This window comes from Equus quagga, chromosome 14, assembly GCF_021613505.1.
Source record: "Equus quagga isolate Etosha38 chromosome 14, UCLA_HA_Equagga_1.0, whole genome shotgun sequence".
In the NCBI taxonomy this organism is placed as follows: Eukaryota; Metazoa; Chordata; class Mammalia; order Perissodactyla; family Equidae; genus Equus; species Equus quagga.
Genome location: NC_060280.1, coordinates 28,483,523 through 28,497,265, shown reverse-complemented (window position 1 = coordinate 28,497,265; position 13,743 = coordinate 28,483,523). Strand labels below are relative to the sequence as shown.

At 37.1% G+C, this 13,743-nt stretch overlaps 1 protein-coding gene across 2 annotated transcripts in view; it reads left to right on the top strand.

Moving 5' to 3' along the window:
- RAB6A (RAB6A, member RAS oncogene family) overlaps positions 1-13,743 on the top strand; it is a 71,076-nt gene that overhangs the window by 28,388 nt on the left and 28,945 nt on the right. For both annotated transcript variants that reach the window (XM_046685928.1, XM_046685927.1), the window contains exons 2-3: positions 529-587; positions 13,149-13,202. In XM_046685928.1, the coding sequence (XP_046541884.1) occupies positions 529-587; positions 13,149-13,202 (113 nt within the window). The remainder of the gene's footprint in view (positions 1-528; positions 588-13,148; positions 13,203-13,743) is intronic.

Here is a 13,743-nt window from a genome sequence, read left to right as displayed (position 1 = left end):
TAAGTTTCAAAACAGTTTTCCATGTCACTTCTTTCTCACTCTTAAACAGTCTAGTTCTTAACAGCCCTCGTGCTCCTCATAGGACTCTATCTTTAGTCTGTACTTCCAGGGGTTATGTTTTGATTCACTGAATGAAGTAGACCTGGACCTCAGTTTCCTGGCCAGGAAGTTAACTATAATTTCTTCACAGTCTAATTCTAGTTCTTTTTGTTAGGGCCCAAATAAATATCTGCCTGACCTTTTGTGAATTAGAGATGTCAACATAATTGATTGTTTTCCTCCATCTTTTCTCTTCATTTTCCTCAGCTCTTCAGTAAATAAATAATCTTTACCCGTGCTCTTAATTTGAGAGATGATCTGTTATTAGAAAAAGGTATTTCAATAAAGTCGGGGCTATTTTCTTTTTAATTATCGTTAGTAGAACCATTTCAGTTATTTCCCATTGAATTTAATTGCAGTTCTCTGTAGAAGAATTGCTTGAGAACCCAGTATAATGTGTTAAGTGAATCTTTTTTCTTTTTATTTCAGTTGGAAAGACATCTTTGATCACCAGATTCATGTATGACAGTTTCGACAACACCTATCAGGTATTTTGCTTCTGCCAACTTACTAGTTGTCTCTATTTGTGTTACAAGTAATATTCAAGGTCTTTTTAAAAATTCATTTATTTACATGCAGTCATGGATATAAAAGCACTTTCTGTAATCTGTAAAATGCTTATAAATACAGAGTATAATGGATTTTGCTTATAGTCCTCAACTTTTTCATTTGATTTCTTTGTCTCCTCTTCCAAAGTCTATTGAAAGATTATCTCTGATACCAACTGAGATAGAAGTTGATCTGATTGTAGATATTCTGTTACAGAGATTTTGTCCAAGTATAGGATTCCGTGCCATTCTGACCTACACTTAAAGTCAAGAATAAATGAATAATGTAATTAGACATCATTGACAGAAGGAGATTTGGGAAATTCACAAATATGTGGAAGTTAAACAGCATATTCCTAAATAACTGATGGGTCAAAGACAAAATCACAAAGGAAATTAGAAAATACTTTGAGACAAACAAAGAAGAAAATACAACATACCAAAACTTACAGCTAAAGCAGTACTATAAGAAAAAGAAGAAATACATCAATAATTTAACCTTCTACCTTAAGAAACTAGAAAAAGAAAAGCAAACTAAACCTAAAGCAAGGAGAAAGAAGAAACTTTCAAAATGTAGATTTTATTATTCAGGTATGGTGAGGCCAACAGATCAGGAGATGATTGCCATTAAAGATAGTTTGTTACACTCACAGATCGCAAGAGGAGGGGGACACTCCATGCCATGGAAGGGAGGCATATGGGGAAGCACTGGTGTTGGTCAGGAGTCAGGGAGCGGGAGACGGGAAACAAGGGCAAGAACCTTTATTGTGGTTGCTGTGGGCAGGCTGGGTGAGACCAGGTAAGCAGATTTAAGATTCCCTAGTTTGAATGATTTCAACAGTCTCTGGAGTGTGGGTCCGTTACTGGCTGTCTGGTACCTGATCCTGGTATGATTAGGGCAAGGGAATAGTGTCCCTGAATGTGATAGAGAAGGTAGTTGGGGTATGGGCTGTGGATTGGTTGGTTTGCATATGAAAGATGCTCTCACAGACAAGTTTACTATATCTCTAAGAATTGGCAAACCCAGGAAGGGCCAGTCACTCCAGTGCCAGCAAGGCCCCAGGTGTCAAAGCAACAAAAATAGAGACAATAAAGACATGCTTAATTCAGAAGCAGATAAAGATTAGAGCAGAAATATATGAAAGAGAGAATAAAAAAACAGTAGAAAAATTCAATGAAACCAAAAGTGGTCCTTAGAAAAGATCAACAAAATTGACAAACCTTTAGCTAGACTAACAAGAAAAAGAGAGAGAAGACTCAAATTACTAAAATCATGAGTGAAAGAAAGGACATTACTACCAACTATACAGAGATAAAAAGAATTATAAGGGAATACTCTGAACAATTACATGTCAACAAATTAGATAATCTAGATGAAATGGACAAATTGCAAGAAAGATACAAACTACTGAAACTAACTCAAAAAGAAATAGAAACTTTGAATATACTTGTAAGTAGAGAGAGAGAATTAGTGATCAAGAAACTTTCCACAAAGAAAATCCCAGGACTACATGGCTTCACTGGTCAGTTCTATGAAATGTTTTAAAGAACAACATCGGTATCATTGACTTAGAAAAAATAAACGAGAAGGGAACACTTCTCAACTCATTCTGTGAGGTCAGTATTAGTCTGATACTCAAACTAGACAAAAACATCACTATTAAAACTACAGGCTAATATCTTATGAATATAAACACAACAGTCTTTGGCAAAATACTATCAAACTGAAGTCAGCAACGTGCGGAAAGGATTATATACCATTTACAACTGAGATTGGTAGGTTGGTACCAGGATTGCAAGGTTGGTCCAACATACAGAAAGTAATGTAATACTTAGTACATATTAATGTAATATGAGTAGAATAAAGGACAAAATCACATGATCGTTTCAATAGACACAGAAAAAGCATTTGACAAAATCCAGTAGCTTTTCATGATAAAAACACTCAACAAACTAGGAATACAAGGAAACTTCCTAAACACGATAAAGGGCATCTATGAAAAACCGACAGCTAATATACTTAATGTTAAAAGTCTGAATTGAATGTTTTCTCTTTAAGATCAGGAACAAGACAAGGATGTCTGCTCTCAGTTATATGTCTTATTTATATGTATCTTAGTTTAAATTGCTTTTTTGTAAAACAAAAAGAAAAAAGAAATTAGTAGTCTTAAAACCAAGTACTTTCACTGAGGCTGTAAGCATATTGTAAATCTTTTCTGTATTAACTTTTGAAATGTTCTTGTTAAAATAAAAAAATAAAAAGACCCATTTAATCTAATTAATTATTGGGGTCCAGCCCTGTGGCCGAGTGGTTAAGGTCATACGCTCTGCTTCGGCGGCCCAGGGTTTTGCCGGTTCAGATCCTGGGCACAGACATGGCACCACTCATCAGGCCATGCTGATATGGCGTCCCACACAGCACAACCAGAGGCACTCAACTAGAATATACAACTGAGCGGTTGATGAGCGGTGCCATGTCTGCGCCCAGGATTCAAACTGGCCAAACCCTGGGCCGCTGAAGCAGAGCGTGTGAACTTCACCACTCAGCCACAGGGCCGGCTCCTCCTTTCACTCTTATCACTTAGGAAATTACAGGGATTTTAGGCCAGGAGACTGGGATGAAAATCAAAATTTATGTTTCTTATTATATGACAGTATCACACAAGTGAACCCCCCATTGGTAAATGCAGTGGTCCTTTCTCAGTCCTCATCTTACGTGACCTGTTAGCACCATTTAACATAGTTTAACACAACGTCTTAAAACCTTTCACTTGGCTTTCAGGATACCACACTTGACTCATTTTTCTCCTACCTTTCTGTGTTTTCTTTCTCAGTTTATTTTGTTAGTTCTTCCTGTTTCTCCCGTCTATAAATGTTGGTTGCTTCAGGCATCTGTCTTGGGTCTACATTCACTCCCTAGTAGTCTTATACAAAGTCTCATGGCTTTAAATGCTATGTATAATGATTCTCAAATTTATATATTTAGTCTGGACCTCTTTCTTCCCAATTCCAGATCTGTATATTCAACTGCCTACCTGACACCTCCATTTGGGTATCAGTTGGCATCTCAAACTTGATGTAGTCAAAACTGAGTTCTTAATACTCTCCCTCAAACCTGATTTTCCTGTAATCTTTCCCATTTCAGTTAACAACAACACAGGCTTTCAGTAAACTCAGGTTACCTTCGTGTCACACTCAATTTCTTTTTCTTTCATATCCCACTTCTAGTCTATCAGCAAATCCTATTGGCACTGCTTTTTAAAATGTATCTTAATTCTTTCCCTTCTTCCACCCCAACTAAAACCACACTGGTCCAAGTCACCAAAAATAGCCTCCTAAATGAGCTCTCTGCTTCCCTTGCCCACCATTGGGTTAATTTCAACAGGATGGCCAGAATGATTCTCCTATAAGTTAAAAGTCAGTGGTGAAAATATTCCAAAATTGATTGTGGTGATAGCTGTGTAATTCTGTGAATATAATAAAAACCATTGAATTGTGGAAGTGAAAGACCTATACAACGAAAACTACAGGACTTTCCTGAAAGAAATTGATGACGACATAAAGAGAGGGAAAGACATTCCATGCACGTGGATTGGAAGAATAAACATAGTTAAAATGTCCATACTACCTAAAGCAATCTACAGTTTCAGTGCAATCCCAATCAGAATCCCAATGACATTCTTTACAGAATTAGAAGAAAGAACCCTAAAATTCATATGGGGCAACAAAAGACCCCGAATTGCTAAAGCAATCCTGAGAAAAAAGAACAAAGCTGGAGGCATCACAGTCCCTGACCTCAAAACATACTACAAAGCTACGGTAATCAAAACAGCATGGTACTGGTACAAAAACAGGTGCACAGATCAATGGAACAGAATTGAAAGCCCAGAAATACAACCACACATCTATGGACGGCTAATCTTCGACAAAGGAGCTGAGGACCTACAATGGAGAAAAGAAAGTCTCTTCAACAAATGGTGCGGGGGAAACTGGAAAGCCGCCTGTAAAAGAATGAAAATTGACCATTCTTTTTCACCATTCACAAAAATAAACTCAAAATGGATCAAAGACCTAACGGTAAGACCTGAAACCATAAGGCTTCCAGAAGAAAATATAGGCAGTACACTCTTTGACATCAGTGTTAAAAGGATCTTTTTGGACACCATGTCTTCTCAGATGAGGGAAACAATAGAAAGAATAAACAAATGGGACTTCATCAAGACAAGGGAAAACAGGATTGAAACAAAAAAACAACTCACTAATTGGGAAAAAATATTTGCAAGTCATATACCTGACACAGGGTTGATCTCCATAATATATAAAGAACTCACACAACTCAACAACAAAAAATCAAACAACCCGCTCAAAAAATGGGCAGGAGATGTGAACAGACATTTCTCCAAAGAAGATAGATGGATGGCCAATAGGCACATGAAAAGATGGTCATCATCACTGATCATCAGGGAAATGCAAATCAAAACTACACTAAGATATCACCTTACACCCATTAGAATGGCAAAAACAACCAAAACAAAAAGTAACAAATGTTGGAGAGGTTGTGGAGAAGGAACCCTCACACACTGCTGGTGGGAATGCAAACTGGTGCAGCCACTATGAAAAACAGTATGGAGATTTCTCAAAAAATTGAAAATACAAATCCCATATGATCTGGCCATCCCACTACTGGGTATCTGTTCAAAGAACTTGAAATCAGCAATTCCAAAAGTCCCATGCACCCCCATGTTCATTGCAGCATTATTTACAGTAGCCAAGATGTGGAAGCAACCTAAGTGCCCGTCAGCTGATGATTGGATAAAGAAGATATGGTATATATACACAATGGAATACTACTTAGCCATGAAAAGGAATAAAATCGTCCCATTCACAACAACATGGATGGACCTTGAGGGTATTATGTTAAGTGAAATAAGCCCGATAGAGAAGGACAATCTCTCTGTGACTCCACTCACATGTGGAAGTTAAACATGTAGACAAAGAACAGATTAGTGGCTTCCAGGGGAAAGAGGGGGTGAGGGGTGGGCACAGAGGGTGAAGTGGTGCACCTGCAACACAACTGACAAACAATTATTTACAACTGATGTTTCACAAAATTGTAAACTATCATAATCTCAATAAAAAATTTTTTAAAAACCATTGAATTGTATTACTTTAAATGGTTGAATTGTATGGTATGTGAATTTTATCTCTATAAAGCTGTTAAAAAAAGTCATATCAGGTCATTCTTCTGAATATTCCATCTTATTTATAGTACCTTGCTGTGGACTGGTAACAGTTGGGGCTAGCATCAGTCATTGGACTACTCTTTGAATAGTACTAGCCTGTTAAGACCCTGTTGTCCTCCCTACTTCATTACCTTTGTGATCTCATCTCTACTACTTTCCCCTCATTCTCAAATCTCCAGCTGCAGAAACCTCTTTGCTGTTCCTTGAACTCGTTAGGGGCCCCTCTTATCTCACAGCCTTTGCACCTTGTGGAAAGCTTTAAACCTAAATGTCTAGATGGGTATTCTTGTTTGATAATTCTGGAAATTTGAGGACAGATATATGGGGTTCAGTTTATTATTGCCACTTTTTTACTTGAAAATTCTTCATAAACATTTTTATACATTTTAAAAAGTCGTAAGTTGATCATATCAGTAGATGCAGAAAAAGTATTTGACAAAATGCAACGCTCATTCATGATAAAAACTTCCAGTAAACTAGGAATAGAGAGGAACTTGCTCAACTTGATAAAGAGTATCTTTTAAAAAGCCTGTATCTGACATCATACTTAATGGTAAGAAGCTCAAAACTTTCCCACTAAGATCAGGAACAAAGCAAGGATGTCCCGTCTCACCTCTGCTTTTCAGCATTGTACTGGAAATCCTCACTAATGCAGTAAGGCAAAAAAAAGGAAATAGACAGTATACAGATTGGGAAGGAAGAAATGAAACTGTCTTTGTTTGCAAATGATCATGACTGTCTTTGTAGAAAATCCCAGAGAATCAACAAAAAAACTCCTGGAACTAGTAAGTGATTGTATAGCAAGATTGTAGGATACAAGGTTAATATATAAAGTCAGTTGCTTTCCTGTATATTAGCAACAAGCGAATGGAATTTAAGATTAAAAAAACAATACCATTTACATTAGCATCATCCAAAATGAAATACTTAGGCATAAATCTGACAAAATATGTACCAGATCTCTATGTGGAAAAAACTATGAAACGCTAGTGAAAGATATCAGAGAAGGGGCTGGCCCAGTGGTGCAGCAGTTAAGTGTGCACGTTCTGCTTCGGTGGCCCAGGGTTCACCAGTTCGGATCCTGGGTGGGGACATGGCACTGCTTGGCAAACCATGCTGTGGTAGGCATCCCACATATAAAGTAGAGGAAGATGAAGACAGATGTTAGCTCAGGGCCAGTCTTCCCCAGCAAAAAGAGGAAGATTGGCAGCAGATGTTAGCTCAGGGCTAATCTTCCTCAAAAAAAAAAAAAAAGATATCAAAGAAGAAATAAATGGAGAGATATTCTGTGTTCGTCAATAGGAATACTCAATATTGTCAAGTTGTCAGTTGTTCCCAGCTAGGTCCATAGATTCAACACAGTCCAATCAAAATCCCAGCAAGTTGTTTGTAGATATTGACAAGCTGATTCTAAAATTTATATAGAGAGGCAAAAGACCTAGAATAGCCAACACAATATTGAAGGAGAAGAACAAAGTCAGAGGACTGATGCTACCCAACTTCAGGGCATACTATAAAGCAACAGTAATCAAGACAGTGTGATATTGGCAAAAGAACAGATAAATAGATCAGTGGAACAAGGTTTGGAAAAAACCTCGTTTTCCAAACCTGTGTTTCTCCTTTACTGTCATACTGCCACCACACCCACATCATTCCTGACACCAGATGGGTGGGGACTTTCCCACACCAAACAATTCTGTGACACCAGCTGGGTGTCCTGCAACTTAACTCAATTCTGACATTCTCTACATGGTGATAGCATCAGATCCCACAGTGTCACAAGACTGCCCCCCAATTCAGATGCCAATTGCAAGTGGTAGCTCCCCAGGTTACCCACAACTTCTGTCCTATATGGCTACAAATCAGGTTCCTATGAGCTTCTCCCCCTTCAATTTGATGATTTGCTAGAACAGCTCACAGAAGTCAGGGAAACACTTACTTATGTTTACCTGTTTATTAAAGGATATGATAAAGGATATAGATGAACAGTCTGATGAAAAGATACATAGGGCGAGGTCTGGGAGGGTCCAGAGTACAAGAGCTTCTATCCGCATGTAGTTGAGGTGCATCACCTTCCCAGCTTATGGATGTGTCCACAACCTGGAAGTTCTCTGAACCCTGTAGTTTTGGGATTTTTAAGGAGGCTTCGTCACAGAGGCATGGTCAATTATTAAGTCCATTTCCACCCCTCTGCCCTCTCTAGAGAACAGGGAGTGGGGCTGAAAATTCCAAAGTTCTAATCATGGCTTGGTCTTTCTGGTGACCAGCCCCCATCTAGGAGGCACCCAGAGTTGCCTCATTAGAACAAGAGATGGTCCTAGTGCTCTTTTTTAAAATTTTATTTATTTTATTTATTTTTATTTTTCCTTTTCCTCCTCAAAGCCCCCTGCTACATAGTTGTGTATTTTTAGTTATGAGTCCTTCTAGTTGTGGCATTTGGAATGCCACCTCAGTATGGCTTGATGAGCGGTGGGTGCCATGTCCACGCCCGGGATCCGAACAGGCAAAACTCTGGGCTGCCAAAGTGGAGTGCGCAAACTTAACCACTCCCACTTGGCCACGGGTCCGGCCCCCACTCCTAGTGCTCTTATCACTTAGGAATTTACAAAGGTTTCAGGAGCCCTGTGTGAGAAATTGGGGACAGAGACCAATATATATTTCTTATTATTTCACAAACAGAATAGAGAGTTCAGAAATAGACCCACATGAATGTAGTCAACTGATCTTTGACAGAGGAGCAAAAGCAATACAATAGAGCAAAGATAGTCTCTTCGCCACTGGTGCTGGAACAACTGGATATCCACATGCAAAGTAATAAATCTCAACATAGAGGTTACACCTTTCACAAAAATTAACTCAAAATGCATCACAGACCTCAATGTAAAACGTAAAAGTATAAAACTCCTAGAAGATAACATTGGAGAAAACCTAGATGGCCTTGGATATGGCGGTGACTTTTTACATACAACAACAAAGGCAAAATCCATAAAAGAAACAATTGATAAGCTAGACTTTATTAAAATTAAAAAACTTCTGCTCTGCAGAAGACAGTTTCAAGAGAATGAGAAGACAAGCCACAAACTGGGATAAAATATTTGCATAAGACACTATGACAAAAGACTATTATCCAAAATATACAAAGCGCTCTTAAATTGATGTGTTGACAGATATATACCTATGAAACTACCACTAGAATCAAGATTAAGAACATTTCCATCATCCCAAAAGGAATTTGCTTTTAATTAAGCCATTTATTAAAAACCATAAAGATCACGGAACAGAGATGACTAAAATATAAATCTGCCATTTACAGAAAGTCATTTAAATAAAAAGCTAATGAATATGAACTGTATGTATTTTATTATCATTCTTTTGAATATTTCAGAAATGGTTTAGCCACCTCTTAAGACATGGAAAAAGCAAGTTTAGAAGTGAAAAATAGTTAATGAGCAAGAGTGCTTCTTTTTCTTTTGGATCCCTTTAGATCACGTATCCCCAATTTTCTAGGTCCCTGCAACTCAACAGCTTATAGGCTTCACCTAGATGACCTGCTCTGTATACAGTATTTTGATTCTGAGCAATGTTTCTATCTATCCTCAGCAGAGAAGCTACAAATACCAGTCTCAGGGACTGAAAAAAGTATTGATGTCATTGAGCCATATGTGGCAAATGACTGAGAGTGTAAGCTCAAATCTTTGGGAGTAGAACCAAATACCATAAACTAAAAAATCTAAACTAGGGTCAGAATCTTAGGCTAAAGAATTATGAACTAGAGCCTGTATTTAGGGTTCTCTGGGTGTTTCTAAAGAATTTTGTTATACCCAAGTTGTGAAATTAAAGAGGCATATTTGAAAGTCCCGTTGCTGTTTTTTCAATGCAGAGACTATTGCTGCTGTTCAGTCGGACATTTATAGGGGCAGTGATGTTGATGGGGTGAAGTTATATAGAATTTGACAAATATGGAAAGATTTATTCTTTGTGAAAAAGTTGTGACTAATGAAGCCAAAATATCATTGTACTTTGGCAGTAGTAGAAGACGCTAGTTAACAATATGAGCTACAAGTTTTTGTAAGAATTAGGTACACTGCTAGATATATCTTAGTTTAGCTGTAACAAGAAAATTTGGATGATATAGCACCCTACATCCTTACTTAGGGAAATTGGCTTGATAGTATATCAGGTATTGTCTTTGAATATGAAGAATTGACCGAATGTGCTTAGCTGGCAACTTTGTTATTAGGTGAAGAGTGCTTCAGTGAATCATTTGAAGATAGCCTTCTCCCACCCCAACCACACACGCAACAGGAAGACTTCTGAAATGAATAACTAAAGAGCTAGTCTCATTGCTAGAAATTTATTTGGCTAATGTAAGCTAAATGTAATGTATATCTGAAACTTAGTTTAAGTTCAGTTTCATTTCACACAAAAAAATGAATTTTAGGTGCTGGCCCAATGGCATAGTGGTTGAGTTTGGTGCACTCTGCTTTGGCAGCTGGGGTTTGCATGTTCCGATTCCACGCGTGGATCTCTGCCACTCATCAGCCATGCTGTGGCAGTGACCCACATATAAAGTGGAGGAAAATCAGCAACACATGTTAACTCAGGGCCAGTCTTCCTCAGAGGGAAAAAAAAAAATTTTATGTAATTCTTAATTCATGCTCTATGTATGATTTCTTGGCACTGAATTGATTTCATTTACAGAAGAGGAAACTGGTTGGCCAGAAGAGTCCTTAATTGACCAAAATTTAGGCATTATGTCAAAGTGAAGCAAAAAACTGTTACCTGGGAAACTGTTCTTTTTAGCTAGAGTCTGGAAGTGATTCTTCTAAGTTATTCTTGTTTTTCACCCTCTACCTGAGTCAGCGCCATTTATTTAAAACTTAGAGAAGGCTGGAAAATATAGTCTTTTTAATGGGAAAAGTATGGATTTAAATAAGGGCAAGATGGATATTTATGTAGGCAATTAGCTGCCTCTGCCACACTGTCTGAGTAAACGAGGTTCTACTGGTGACATTTCTTAAAGGTAACCATATACCATTCCTGTACATTCCTCAGGTTTGTCAATTAGATGCTCTTGCGTAGTAATTCAAGTTTTTAAACCTTATGGCAGAGTAGGATATACATTATCAGGTTGAATGTCATAAAATGGAATTAGTACTTAAGTTGATGTATTTAAGCCCTAAATTTAGAAACATAATTGAAATACATAGTCACATAGTTTAGGATAAAGGAGGAAGCTTCTTTCTTTCTTTTTTTTTTTTTAATAAAAGCCTGTGTGTAACTGAAATTTACAAAACTGCTCAAAAAAATTAAGACCTAAATAAAGGGAGAGACATCTCAGGTAAATGGATTGGAAGACTTAATATTGTTAAGATATCAATACTAACTCCCCAAAGCAATCTACAGATTCAGTGCAAGCTCTATCAAAATTCCTACTGCCATTTTTTTTAGAAATGAAAGAGCCGATCCCGATGTGCAATAGCCAAAACAGCTTTGAAAAAGAAAAATAAAGTTGGAGAATTTACACTTCCTTATTTCAGAACTTACTACAAAAGTACAGTAATCAAAGCAGTGTGGTACTGGCACAGGGGTAGACATATAGACCAATGGAATAGAATTGAGAGCCCATAAATAAACCTATAGATCTATTGACAGTTTATTTTTGATAAAGATGCCAGGCCCAACCTACAGAATGAGAGGAAATATTTTAAAATTACATATTTGATAAGAGTTTAATATCCAGAATGTATTAAAAACTCCTACAAATCAGTGACAAAACAACAAACTCAAATTTAAAAATGAGTAAAGGACTTGAATAGAAATTTCTCCAGAGAGGATATACAAATGGCCAATAAGCACATGAAAAGATGTTCAACATCATTAGTCATTAGAGAACTGCAAGTCAAAACTACAATAAGATTCCACTTCTCACCTACTAGGGTGGCTATTATATATAAAAAAAGGAAAATAACAAATGTTGGCAAGGATCTGGAAAAATTGGAACCTTCATTCATCACTAGTGGGAATTTAAAATGGTACAGCCACTGTTGAAAAGTCTGACGTTTCCTCACGAAGTTGAATGGAGTAACCATATGGCCTAGCAGTTCCACTCTTAGATATCTGCTGAAAAGAATTGAGAACAGGAATTCACAGTAGCCAAAAGGTGGAAACAATCAAATGTCCAATCACTAGATGAATGGATAAACAATTTGTGGTATATCCATTATAAGTTATTGCTTAATTGGCACAGTGTTTCTGTTTGGAGTAATGAAAAAGTTTTGGAAATAGTGTTGACAGTTGTACATCATTGTGAATGTAATTAATGCCATTGAATTGTACACTTAAAATGGGTAAAATGTTAAATTTTATGATATATATTTTTTTAGCACAATTTAAAAATAAAACCTCTTAAAAAACTGTATCAGTGTCAGTGTAGATTTATCAGTTTTAACAAATGTACCACTCTGGTAGGGGATGTTGGTAATAGGGGATGCTATGCATATGCAGGGGCAAGGAGTATATGGGAAATCTCTGTACCTTCCTCTCAGTTTTGCTATGAACCTAAAACTGCTCTTAAAAAAATAGTCTTTTAGGGGCCGGCCCCGTGGCCGAGTGGTTAAGTTCGTGTGCTCTGCCTCGGTGGCCCAGGGTTTCCTGGTTTGGATTCTGGGGGTGGACATGGCACCACTCATCAAGCCACACTGAGGTGGCGTCCCACGTGCCACAACTAGAAGGACCCACAACTAAAATACACAACTATGTACTGGGGGGCTTTGGGGAGAAAAAGGAAAAGTAAAGTCTTTAAAAAAAAATCTTTTAAAAAAATCGTTAAGATGGTTCATTTTCTATGTGATTTACCACAGTTTTAAATGTTTAAATGTATATATCAATGTATATTGGAAAGATCTGGACTCTTACTCCAAACTCTACAGCAGAAGATTTCTGTCCTTTGGCAAGTTATTTTATTTCTCTGAACCTCAATACTGTTATCTATAAAATGAGAAAAATAGGGATGATAATAGCTACCTTGCAGAGATGTATAAAGTTTAGAGATGACATAAAGGGCTTAAAAGAATCCCCAATACACGGCAAGTCCTAAATGTGGAAGCCATTATCACTGAAAATTTTGTTCATTCTTACTTGGCTGTGATATTTATTTATTATTTCTTCCACAATCATAATTCCCATTTGAACCCTAAATTGCTGGCTGCCATTAAACTGTTATTGTTTTTTAACTTTGTTTTGTTTTATTTTACAGGCAACAATTGGTATTGACTTTTTATCAAAAACAATGTATTTGGAGGATCGAACAGTGAGTAATGTTTTCAGTGTGCAATTTTCTGCAACACTCCAGGATAGAAAACTATGATCAAAGCTATAAGCAATGATGTCACCGTAAGAAGTGTTTAGCTAAGTTGCCAAAGTTAGTTTACAGGCGTTTAGAAAAAAAACTTATTATGGGTGAGTAGTACTTAGCATTCTGACTTCTTATCCCCAAGTGAAATCCAAAGGGGAGAGAAAGCCAAAGTATTTGTAAAACTTGATGGCCATAGGCTTGTTAAACAAAATTTGTCATCTTGATTTGGAAAAATGATGACAACTAGTATTGAGATGATAGAGTATTTTCATGAAGAAATGAGAGCTGCTAAAGACCTTTGGAATGCCAGCCACTCTTGAGACATTCAGAAAGATTTCGTTTGAATATCACACAATTTGTGAACTTCAAGATTTTGTTTGTCAGAATATGATGTATACCAAAGTGACATGTATTTACTTGGTGGATTTTTGTCTTCCATCTTTTGGAACGCTCCCTTTAAGTACATGTAAATTCTGTATTCTAGCCCACTATCCCT